Source organism: Aegilops tauschii, chromosome 1 (genome assembly GCF_002575655.3).
Source record: "Aegilops tauschii subsp. strangulata cultivar AL8/78 chromosome 1, Aet v6.0, whole genome shotgun sequence".
Lineage (NCBI taxonomy): Eukaryota > Viridiplantae > Streptophyta > Magnoliopsida > Poales > Poaceae > Aegilops > Aegilops tauschii.
In genome coordinates, this window is record NC_053035.3 from 493,623,708 (window position 1) to 493,636,343 (window position 12,636).

The 12,636-nt window shown below is 47.4% G+C and overlaps 1 protein-coding gene and 1 pseudogene across 1 annotated transcript; both read left to right on the forward strand.

Annotated features, from left to right (window-relative positions):
- The first annotated feature begins 5,163 nt into the window (after nt 1–5,163).
- LOC109748256 (probable E3 ubiquitin-protein ligase EDA40) lies at nt 5,164–7,470 on the forward strand (annotated as a pseudogene).
- Nucleotides 7,471–9,190: 1,720 nt separating this feature from the next.
- On the forward strand, nt 9,191–10,309 carry LOC141039198 (uncharacterized). Its single transcript, XM_073506519.1, has 4 exons — nt 9,191–9,735; nt 9,838–9,930; nt 10,131–10,182; nt 10,298–10,309. The coding sequence occupies exons 1-4, from the start codon at nt 9,191–9,193 to the stop codon at nt 10,307–10,309; spliced, it is 702 nt and encodes a 233-aa protein (XP_073362620.1).
- The last annotated feature ends 2,327 nt before the right edge of the window (nt 10,310–12,636 follow it).

Below are 12,636 nucleotides of genomic sequence, written 5' to 3' on the forward strand. Positions count from 1 at the left end.
GCTTGTGGGCGGAGGGAGTGGACTAGAGGGGAGCAGAGTGGAGTGGAATGCGGCTAGGTTTTCGGGTGGAGTGCAGATAGGGTCCATTTTGTATGGGGTTGGGTGGGTCAGCGAGGGCCGGACCCGACGTGGTGGACGCGTTCGAGCGTCCTCATATCCGGCCCAGATTTGGGCTGGATATGAGGAGTGTCAGTCAGTCTCAGCGTTTGGGCCAGCTATGGACAGGCCGGCTGGGTGGCGTTTTTCCTGTTCAGACACTGACTGGACAGCCCATCCGAGCGTTTGGTGCGCCGGCCGACCAGCGAGGGCCAAAATCAGAGTCCCGTGCCACATGATTAGGCTGATGGCAACTATCGGATCTGTCAGGTCTCTGCTATCATCGTCACAACTTCTGCCCTTATTGATAAAAAAAAACCACTGGCCTCGCAGTAAGGATGGCAATGGGTAGGGTATGGGCAGGGTAGAGCAATACCATACCCATACCCGTATAGTCGGTGGATACAAAATTCTATCCATACCCGTACCCATGGGTATGAAACTTTACCCATACCCATACCCGACGGGTACTCGTACCCATTGGGTACCCAACGGGTAGAACAAATAGCACATGAGTTGTTCGCATTTTTAGCTCACTGATAGCACATTTGACAAAAAAAAAACAATTATGTCAACTCAATAACTGGTAGATGAGTACAACATACTCATAAGTCAATAGGAGTAGACAAGCCACATGACAAATTAATGATTAATTGACGACAACTTAACATTAATTTACAAGCGGGCAGGGTATGGGTATACCCGCGGGTACAAGGTTATACCCGTACCCTATCCATGACTTAACGGGCAGGGTATGGGTATTACCCATGGGTATAAAATTGTGCCCATACCCTGCCCATGCGGGTACGGTACCCGCGGGTACCCGTACCCGTGGATAAAATTGCCATCCTTACTCGGAGTGGAAAAATCCGGACAAAGAACCCCCACCAACCACCCCCACCATCTACTGCTTGCACCACCGTGTGTCGCTCGTCATCACCACTCACTTGCACAGCTCGCAGGTTGAAACACCAGTGACTGCGTGATCCACCCTATGTAGCAAATCACGTTGTCGGTCCTAGCATTCGTCGCCTATTGCAGCTTCTGTCTAAGTCTTTGTTGTAGCATGTTGGAGCAAAGATGGGCGCCAGTTCCAGCATCTGGCTGTCATGCTTGCAACACCCCAATGGTCGTTATCATCGGTAGAAGCGCCAAATCGGTTGGCCGATTGTAAACTTTTCCCAAGAATAAAAAAGTCCAAGCTAAATTGGCAGCTTCATAGATTATACTCACTCATTTGAACCACAATGCATGATCTCTTCAAAATTAAACCTCGGTACTTAGGCAATAGTTAACCATGCATTATTTCGATTTGTTAGATCAAAATTGCACTAACATTATATTCGCCGTGAAAGATGGTTCCATGTTGTAGTTTATGTAATTACTCACTTACATATTACATATTTGCCAAAAAAAACTAATCAAATCAAATTGATTATTGAAAAATGGAAAATTCAGCCCCTTCATCTATTTTGGAAGACAAAGTTTAGACACTCATTAGTTAACATGATTAGTATGGTGCAAGATATTTCTAAGCACCGAGATACAAACTGCTCTTAGCGAGTGGTGGTACAAAGAGATTGTCAAGTGCTACATCATAAATAGTTTTTTTTATAATAAAATTAAAACTGCAAAATTCTCTTATATTAATGTACAGAGGTAGTAGATGTTAAACATTCCTGGTTCAAGCATCTTAATAATTTGTCCTAACTACATGGCAAGAAAAAGGACTGTAAATCAAGCACAAGTTGCTGGATAGTAGTATATCCAACATGCCAATTAAACCCCCTCTGGTTAGTTAACAAACACGGGGAGTTTCTATGACATGATTGTGTTTGTCCACTATTAGCGTGACACGGAAATTCCTACTAATGCAGTCTCGCATTGCATTTTCTGGAAGGACTTCAAAGTGGAGTTCCGGTTTGCCTTTCCTAATGATCCTCTTAGCCTTATGTGCCTTGAGACCAACAACCCTTGGCCATGAAAACCCCTGATATTTGTACATATTTGAACTATTTGCTCTCCATAATGTTCGTTTTGCCTCGCCTAGAACCTGCATAGATCGAATAGAATTTGACATCATCTGATAGCTTGTTCGCATGATAGCACATAAATTAGGTGCATAGCTGTAAATGTACCTAAAATTCTATACAAGTAAACACATCATTTGTAGTTTGTTCTCATGTTAAACCATGCCATTCCTTTTTATGATGGTGATATATGTACCTTGGGCATGTATTCCGCAACCTTGACGACCGGTCTCCACTCTTCTGGTGGAGGAGCTTGAACAAGATCCAAGAGGGGGCTAGAGGAGTCTACACCGGAGTTGAGCAGACCAATCGAGGGTGCCTTAATACCCTGGTACTTTCGGATATTTGAACTATTTAGTCGCCATAATGTTCTCTTTGGCTCGCCTGGAACCTGCGTAGATCAAGTACAATTTTGGTCTTAAGTTGTACAAGTGAAGATGTTAAATATTTTCTAATTTCGTTACCAAAGGAACATGTAAATACATAATATATAGCTTGTTCGCGTGATAGAGCCGACAACTTAGGTGCATGGTTGAAAATGCTTGTAAGATTCTATACAAGCATACACATCTTTTATAGTTTGTTATCACGTTAAACCATACCATTCCTTGTTATGATGATGGTGTATATATGTACCTTGGGTATGTATTCTGCAACCTTGACAACCGGCCTCCATTCCTGTGGCGGAGGAGCATGAACAAGATCTGAGAGTGACACATAAGTTGAGCGGACTAATATAGAGCATCATGTCGAACAAGCAGTTGCGAAAATAGTGGTCCAAATCAAATGCCAACCCGTGGGAAGCTGGAAGGCTCTAGACGGTGCCGATGAAGCTCCGTCGCTGGGCTCTCCCATTACGAGTTTCTGTATATTTACCTGCAATGCGATGCATAGGCAGCAGATCAGAAAGATGTAAACTGAATGGTATCACTAAGATACAAGCCCTTTTATCATCACAAATCATTTTGTTCGATTTGGACAGTGCAGGTTCTCCTTCACCTAGCTAACAAATTAACCTGAGCCCATGCATGGTGGGTTCTGTAATTTGTCCACTAATCCATCTATAGGAGTACAATAGTGGGTAGAATATCATATCAAATAAAAGTACACATGCATGCCACCATACTAAACCCTATTATATTGTGTGTTGGAGCTACCTCAAGCGACACAAGCCAACATACAGGCCGTCCGGTATGAGCCGAGTGGTGGTATGTGCCACCAAGCCGGGTATGTGCCCAGATCGAAAAGAAAGTGTTGTTCATGCGGCAAGACGAGCTAGCCCGGGGTTTGTCCCAACATTGTGCTCAAGGACAAATCTACCGTGCTAGCTGGGGGTCGCGAATTGTGTTTCCAGATTGTAAGGATCATCAAAGGAGTCCGCCGGCCGGCCCCCAATTCCATTTAGAAATTGGAAGTGATTGTTTGATCACCATCATGGGAAGGATTACGTACCCTGGATGGTTGTTTTAGGGAACGTACGCCGAATGCAGAGAAAGAAGCGCGGCGGCGGCAGGCAGACCACCGGAGGTGACAAGAGGAGAGGAGAGGAGATCCACGGCCGTGTTCGGTGGTGTATTTATACGCATGTGTCACGCGCCGTAACTGACCGAGCGATCCAGGCGTTTTATCCGGGCCTGGCTGGGCCACGGGGCCAGTAAGTACTCCTAACAGATCGTCAGTTGGTTGCGGCCCGCCAACATGTAAACAGCCATGCATTCGATACATGTGTACATTTTGGAGAACACACACTTCTATCCTTATACAATGTTAGGTAACCATTGGGGCAGGTGAATGGGAGTTTGCTTGAGGGAGTTCGTGGAGGAATTAGGCATGTGAAATATATTTTTACTCTCATTCTCGTGTTTGGCATACGATGAGAATTACTTTGGGATGGAGCTCAACCCACGAATATTAACAGGGTCCCCATGGGAAGGAATCGGTGGGAGTTGACCCCCTCCCCCTCAACTCATATTCTCACATCCCCTCTAATCAATCTTTGAACTTTTAATCTCCTCACCCTCAACTCGCATTCTCCATATCTAATTGCCACAATCAAACATGATGTTAGTTTCATGGTATGCGAGGTATTTATATTTGAATTGAAATAAACCAAGCCGTGAAGGCATTCGCCAAAAAGGCAAGATCCAAAGCGCCATCAAAGAAAAACATGTACATAGTTTTAGTGAGGAATGGTTACACAGTTGGGCACCTATGGTTACATATACGCATGCAGTCTTACCATTGCTGCTTCATTCACGAGACAGATGAGTTCTAGTGAATCACAACAGAGCCGAGATAAAACAACGCCATGACATGAGGGCTTTACTGACTTGGGGACATCAGATGATGGCGGTGCTGCTCATTATTGTTGGTGCCATAGAAACCGTCATATGGGTTGTAGTCGTTGTGCTCGTCTTGGACATATGGCATGCCGTCATCTGGATCGCGTGGTACAAGCTTCATTAATAGCCTAGATCCGAAAGGCAGTTAAACTTCATCGCTAGTATAGTACATTAAATCCGTGGCTGAGGCACTACCGGTTTTCATCATGGAAGTTTTTAAACTACCCTTCGTTGTTTGCGATGATCTCACGGAGATGGTCAGGAATTTCTATTGGGGAACCGCTAAAGGACAGCGTAAAGTACACTGGAAATCTTGGCAGAAAGTACAACAACCAAAGAGCAAAGGTGGTGCAGGGTTAAGAGATTATCGCTTGTTCAATCAGGCCCTCCTAGCTAGACAGGCCTGGAGATTGCTAACTAGGCCTGGTAGCTTGTGTGCAAGACTGTTGAAAAGTAAATACTATCCAAATGGCAAGCTCGAGGACAAATTTTTTTTCCGGGCAATGCTTCTTCAACTTGAACTGCAATCAGTCACGGCCTAGATCTGCTCAAGAAAGGTTTAATATGGAGAGTTGGGAACGGAAGGAGTATTCGTATATAGAGGTACGCTTGGATCCCTAGGCCCGTTTCATATAGGCCAATCTTAGTTCAGGGTACACGCAGGTACCGTTTCGTGTCATAGCTTCTACGCGACAATGGATCATGGAATTACAATCTGCTCTAGGAAGCCTTCCTACCATGTGATGTGCAGGAGATTCTGAAAATAACAGCATCGCCGCGGCTAGGCGATGACGTGCTTGCATGGGGGCTGGCTGGAAATGGAGTTTTTTTCAGTCAAATCGGCATATACCGTAGCTTTTGAAGAGACATACAGATCTACTGCAGAATCTTCGAGCTCAGTTCCGGATGGACATCGGACCTGCTGGAAAGTTATTTGGAAAAGTTTTGTACCTCCAACAGTAAAAAAAATTGCATGGCATGCAGCGGTAAACTCTCTCCCAACTTGGCAAAACAAGAATAAACGTAACAAAACTTCGGGAGTTTTGTTAGGGTTTGTGTCTTTCTCAGGAACACGAGATGGCGGCGCCTCCCTAAGATGGAATAAGGTTCTTCCTGCCTAGCCCCCGTCCTGGTGGTGCGCCTAGCATCATCGGTGGGTGTGTGGAGATGTGTCTCCGGCGGATCTGCCTTGGTGGATTTGCTCGGATCTAGTCGTAGTTCGTCTACGTTCGTGCGTCTTCAAGTTGGATCCTTCCGATCTACGCTACTCTTCAACGATGGATTGCCTCTATACGTGCAGAAATCAAAGAAGTCGATCGACAACGCGTACGCTACTTCTTCCACTCGAATCCATGCATCGATATATCCACAACAGTACACCACCACCGGCCTCCACGTTCGATCGATCTGTGAGCGCCCAGCCATCGCCAGGGGCTCGGCCCATGACGGCTTCGCCGTGCTGGTGCACGCCAAAGCTCCCGGCGCGCCGTCCACCGCGGAAAAGACGCCTGTCGACCTCGTGACGGTGCTCGACGTCAGCGGGAGCATGGTGGGCCGCAAGCTCGAGCTACTCAAGGACGCGATGGGGTTCCCCGTGGACAATCTTTGGCCCTGCCGACCGCCTCAGCGTCGTGTCCTTCTCGGACGACGGTCGCCGGGTCACCCCGCTGACGCGCATGTCAGACGCCGGGAAGGCCTCTGCGAAGCTCACCGTGCAGTCGCTCTTCGCCGGTGGTGGCACGGATATCCTCAAGGGCCTTGAGAAGGCCGCCAAGGTGCTCGACAGCCGCCGGCACAAGAATGTCGTTGCCGGCGTCATTCTCCTCTCCGATGGCCAGGACAACTACTTGTGGCGAAGGAGCTACCGAGATCTGGTGCCAACTTCCCTGCGGAACAGCAACAACGACGGCCGCTCAACCGCGCCGATCCACACATTCGGCTTCGGCACCGACCACGATCCGGCGGCCATGCATGCCGTCGCCGAGCTAACCGGCGGCTCATACTCCTTCATCGAGAACGAGGCTGTTGTGCAAGACGCGTTCGCCCAGTGCATCGGTGGGCTCCTTTCTGTCACCGCCCAGCAGGCATGGATAGCCATTGCGTGCGTCCACCCTGAGGTGCGCGTCCGAGCCGTCAAATCCGGCCGCTACAAAAGCCGCGTCCTCGCGGACGGCCGTGCAGCCTCGGTGGACGTTGGCGAGCTCTATGCCGATGAGGAGAGACGCTTCCTTCTGTTCGTGGACGTGCCAAGGGTCGTCGGCGCTGCTGCAGATGAGGCCATGACCACATCCCTTGTCAAGGTGAGCTGCACTTACAAAGACACGACGACGGGGAAGTCGATGGAGGTGGCCGCGGAGGATGCCGTGGTGCGAAGGCCGTTAGAGGTGACGGTCGAGGAGCCGTCCACGGAGGTTGAGGTGGAGCGTTTCCGGGTGGAGGCGCTGGAAGACATTGCAGCGCCGCAGGCAGCCGCCGAGCGTGGTGAGACCATGCCGAGGCTGCGAGGATACTGGACATGCGCCAGAAGGCGGCGGTGGGCGATTTGGTCGGCGACCCCCGGTGCAGGGCACTAGTGCACGAGCTGGCAGAGTTCAGCGCCCGTGTGGCGACCGCACACGAGTACGAGCGAACAGGCCGCTCAACCATGCTATCCGGCATGAGCTCCCATGGGGGGCAGCGCGCCTCGTGTGTGAGTCTGTTTGGCACCATGGCCGTCGGCGCCCGCGTTTGCAGGATCGGCGGCGCCGTTTGGGGCGGCGGCAGGAGCGTTTGCGACGCCAGCCATGAAGGGCATGGTGGATTCGTCTCGAAAGACACGTGAACAGAGACAGCATGCAGCAGCCACCACTGATGACAACAAGGCCAAAAGAATTTGCTTGGAGCTTTTACCTTGTCATGTTTCTTGCCGTGGTAGTATCTCTGTATATCGACTATATCCTTGGCGTCTAAAACTTATATGTATCAGTGCTCTGCGAGCCTTAGCGTGGCAGATCGAACCTTAATCTCTTTGTTTTGGTTTTAACCTTCCGTTGTAGTCGTGGTGTTGTCTTAATTTGCTTATGTGATGATGTCAGAAGTTCAGAATCTAGCCATTGCTAAGATAAAATGTGGAATGGATACAAGTTAATCGTCTGGTTCGCCGATCGCATGAGGCATTGATCAACTGAAATAAATTGGGGCGTAGATTTCATTCAAGAGAAGAAACTGCTAGCCAAAAAGAGGCTTCCATACGCCCCCATTAGTCCCCAAAACAATCGAACCGCGACAAAAGGGGCCTTTAGTCGCGGTTCGGGAGGAGACCCGCGACCAACTATCTGGGCCCAGCGCGCTCGGTCGACAGCTGGCGGACGGGAGGGGCTTTAGTCGCGGTTGGCCTGGCCAACCGGGACTAAAGGTCCCCGAGGGCCTTTAGTCGCGGTTGGCCAGGCCAACCGGGACTAAAGGCCCATCCAGCTGGCGGACGGGAGGGGCTTTAGTCCTGGTTGGCCTGGCCAACCGGGACTAAAGGCCCATCCCTATATATAGGACTCAGCTCACTTCACAATTTTTAGAAGGGGGTGGTGGGTTTGCTTTTGGTTCCTCCTATGCACACACGGTGTTCGATGAAATGCCCGAGAGCCTGAAACAAACATGATATGAAGTGTCCGAGCCACACTTGAGCTTTCTCATTTATTTTTCCTCCGCGATCGCGGTTAGCAACTTGAACCTTTCATGTGTCATTGATAAAATATGCATGTGTGTAGTTCATTGTTTAATTTGTATTATTTCTAGCTAGTTAGTTTAACAAATGAATGATGGTTAATTATATACTTTATATAATAATAATGCAGATGAATCGGCAATGGATGTACGGTCCCCGACTCTCCGGCGAGTTCACTACGGGTTTGAAAGATTTTCTCGTAGTGGCAAATGCGAACAACCAGCAAGGTTTTATTATCTGTCCATGTGCTGTCTGTAAGAATCAGAAGGGTTACTCCTCCTCAAGAGACGTTCACATGCACCTGCTTCGGCACGGTTTCATGCGAAGCTATAATTGTTGGACCAAGCATGGAGAAAGAGGGGTTAGAATGAAAGAAGATGAAGAAGGGGATGATATCGATGACAACTGGGCAATTCTCTTCTTTTTAATTAATCGATGAGCCAAAACATTTGCCTCCGTTCGAGAAAAAGAGTATTTGAATGGTGGATGATCCTAAAGCATTTGATCCTCAACTGCGCCGGGCTTGTTTGTTGTGTTCGACTCGAGTCAAATATTTGAAGTCATCACGCAGCTTTCACCTACTAGCACGTACGCATGACCTGCGGAAAAAAAGGAAATATCTTAAAAACAACCGGATGATTTGCGGAAGAAATCATCCGCCTCGCCCGCTTGCCACGTCTTGGTGGGACCACGCGCCATCCCATCTACTCCAGTACTTATCTTCAGGTCCAACGCGCGTGCCACTCATAAATGCATATAGCAGCAGAGTCGGAGAGTACAAGTTTTATCCGGTTTCGTGTGGTAATATAATAGGTCTAGATTTAAACGGGCGATCAAGGTAACCGGGTCATAGCAAAGTTCTCATGCCAACACGCAGGCAGGACCTAGGTATAACTAATCCATCATCGTTCCTCCCCCTCACGAAAACAAGTCCTCCTCGATCTCTCGATCGGAAGTAGCTCGGCCTAGTCCGCCCCCTCTCAAAGCCTACTCAACCTACGTCTACGTAACGGTGGGACATCATGGACATGGTGCACATCGACCTTCTGCTGGACATACTCCGCCGCCTGCCCCCGCGCAGCCTCGCCGTCTCCCGCTGCGCCTGCACGGCCTGGCGCGCCGCCATCGACCACCACCGTCTCCTGCGCGCCGACCTTCTCCCGCTCTCCGTTGACGCCGCCGTCTACGACGAACGCAGCAGCGAAGAGCCAGCGAGGCTCTTCGGGCGCCCCTCCACCGCACGCCACATCACCAGCAACCTTGACTACCTCGCGGACAGCGGGGTAGACGTTCACGGCGTACAGGATCACTGCAACGGCCTCTTCTTGACCCACGGCTGGAACGATGAACTTAGGGTCAAGGTTGTCAATATCGCCACGCGGCAGTGGGCGCCGCTGCCCCTACTGCCGTGCGCGTGCTCATGGCCACCGGCCATGTGCGGGCGCTGCCGCAACAACCGCTACCTCGCCTATGACCCCACCATCTCACCACACTACAAGGTGTTGTACATCCCACGTATTCTCGCTGACACGACCTGCGCCGAGTGGCCGCCTACGCCGTATGTCATGTATGTCTTCTCTTCAAGGACAGACCGTTGGAAGGAGACGTCATTTGTTCGAGAAGGTGACGCTGCTGCCGTTGGAACCGTTGACGATGTAAACTCCTGTAGCCTTGATCCTGATGAGCACATGCACTACGCCGCTTATTGGCAAGGGTCCCTCTACGTTCCTTCCCCGCGCATAAAGGATGATTTTCTTTTGAGGTATGTATGTAATGTGTTACTCTCACGCTCACACACTCGACAATGCATGGTTACTTTAGTTTTATTTTTGTCAATATAATTTGATTAATTCGTTTGAGGTATTACTCACCCTCAGACACTTTGATTTATTCTTCTTAGTATATTATGTAAAAAGAAATAATTCTGGCAATTAATCTTAAGCGGTGATTATCTTCTTACAGAATAAACTTGTCGAGTGACAAGTACCAGCTAATTAAGTTGCCAAAAGGACGAGTAAGATCACATTTTCGTCTAGGCAAATCGAAGAAAGGGGTCTATTGTGTAGTGAATACCAATGAGCGATGCACGTTTCGAGTTTGGTTTCTTCATGAATCGTGTGGTCTGACAGACTGGGTTTTGAAGAATGAAATCAACCTTGAGCCGGCATTTACTAAAAAAGATTGGCACTGTCGACCATGGATCCCACAGCCGCCTGAGCATATCCAGTTGTTGTTGAAGAGTAATATCAACCTTAAGCTTGCAGATGAATACAACGAAGCAGTAGCGAAAGATGGTTTTGATTGGGACTCTGACGACGAAGATCTTGTTAGCATTACAGACTGGCCTAAAAAGTGTGATGCTTACATTGAAGGCCCTTATTGTCTTGGTTTTCATCCCTATAAAGAAATTGTCTTCTTTAATGAAAGAGGGGTGTGCCCTTGTTCAATGGTAGCCTACCATTTAAACAGCTCAAGGATACGGTACCTGGGTAATATGAGGTCCCGCTGCCGCTATTCAATGGAAGAGGTTTCTTTTGCGTACACACCATGTTGGATGATGGACTTACCTGGAAGCAACTAATAGCCGCCATGTGGTTGAAGTATTTCGTTTTTAGATAATCTAAATATTTTTCAGCGAGGATCAATGTGAGCGACAATATAATGTCTTATTTAGTTTTTCATGGTACACTTTTTTGTAGCGGTGCTCGTATGTGATTGATTTGTGGTGCTGGTGGAATCAAGTCAATTCTGTTATGCCACTATTTTATTTGTTTCTCCGTGCATCTTTTCTACATACCTTGATCTGTTATTCCCTTTTTCATTTGTCTGCCTATGCACCGTTTCTAGGTAGCGTGGTTTTATTCAATGTTAAGGAGGCGCTCACGTGTTTCCGTTTGGTTCATTAAAGAACTCTTTTTTCAATGCAAGTTACACCTCATTTTTTGATCCATGATGTTAACTATTTCAGAAATAATCGTTTTGAAATCATCGTGGACATTCTATATGATGTCTTATTTCAGAAATAATCGTTCTGAAATCAAGCAACACACTCACACATGATGCATCACAATAATGCACACAACAACTACATAAATTCCCTGAGTAGTACAAGTGCATAATAAAAGAAAAAAGACAAAGAACAGGACAGAACATCTACTTCTAGAGTACATTTGATCAGCAAAGCATTCAGAAATATAAGGCAGGAACATAGTTTTGTAACAGAACTGCATATATAAAAGAACCAAAAACCACAGGTTGTGTACACCTAGTTCCAGAGAAGAAAAAGACAGTGCATTAGAAGGCAGTGAGTACCTTAAGGTAGTGGGCTTTACGGTGAACACTGGTGCGCTATCACCACCAGCACGCTCTCAAGGTCACCGATGTTCTCTTTGCAGCTGCAGATCGTCCTTTGTACCGACATAAGCCTTGCTTTATCACCTGGTTTACCTTCTTACCTGAGAGATCACAAAAAAGAAAGATAAATAAAGTTATTATGGATAATTTCTTAGCGCAATGTATTATTTTATTGGTCGATTAGTTTCCCATATTCATACTATGCCTAATACAACAAAGCAAAATATGATTCATGCTTCTTTAGAAGCAAACCACTCAACAAGTTTATATGGAAAATTAGAGATCATTGTATCTACGTATTTAAAAATTTCAAAATATATGAGTATAATAGACAATGACCTATGGAGGATAATCACAAAAACAACTTTTATTATTATTTAGTATTTCAAATTATTTTAACAAGTGAGGGAAGTTGGTGAACAAAAACCAAATTTTAGAACTACCACTTCCAATTTGTTGATATTAATACCCCCAAGACTAGGGTAAAAAATGATTCTACAATTAAAGGAGGTTTGACTAGGAAAAACCAGATTGTTAATTTGGACTACTACTTTAAATTGTTGATGGGCATGTATATCATCCATAACAAAACGATTGTCACTAGAATCAGATTTATAATTATGGTGTGGAGATGCCATTGGCATGCTTACCACAAAAAAATCAATAGAGCACAAACATGAAGCATATTAAAAATATATATGAGATTTAAGTCCTTCTGTGTCAATTTACATAGAAATTTTGAAAATTCAAATTCCAACATCAATTTGCATGTTAAAATTCGTTTAATGTCGAAAAAATTCAAGATCAACCCATAGAGAGAGACCTTAATTACCTCAAATATATATAGGGCCCGGTGCACTTGTTCCCGAACTCCCCGAACCTGTGCAGGAAAAAAACACACACCCACTCTTCCACCGCTTCCCCTCGATCCCCAACCTCCCCCGATCTCGCCGCCACCCCCCGCTTCCCCTGCCTCCCGGCGTCGCTGCCACCCGCTTCCCCTGCCTCCCGGCGCCGCCGCCACCCGCTTCCCCTGCCTCCCGGAGCCGCCGCCCCCCCGCTTCCCTTGCTTCTAGGAGCCGCCGCCCCCTGCTTCACCTCCCTCAAGGCGCCG

Excerpts from the sequence above, each read along its gene's own strand:
- LOC141039198 (XM_073506519.1), top strand. The coding sequence starts at position 9,191 with ATGGACATGGTGCACATCGACCTTCTGCTGGACATACTCCGCCGCCTG. Across the intron at positions 9,736-9,837 it reads CCGCCTACGCCGTATGTCAT|CCTTGATCCTGATGAGCACA; the intron begins GTATGTCTTCTC and ends AAACTCCTGTAG. Across the intron at positions 9,931-10,130 it reads AAGGATGATTTTCTTTTGAG|AATAAACTTGTCGAGTGACA; the intron begins GTATGTATGTAA and ends ATCTTCTTACAG.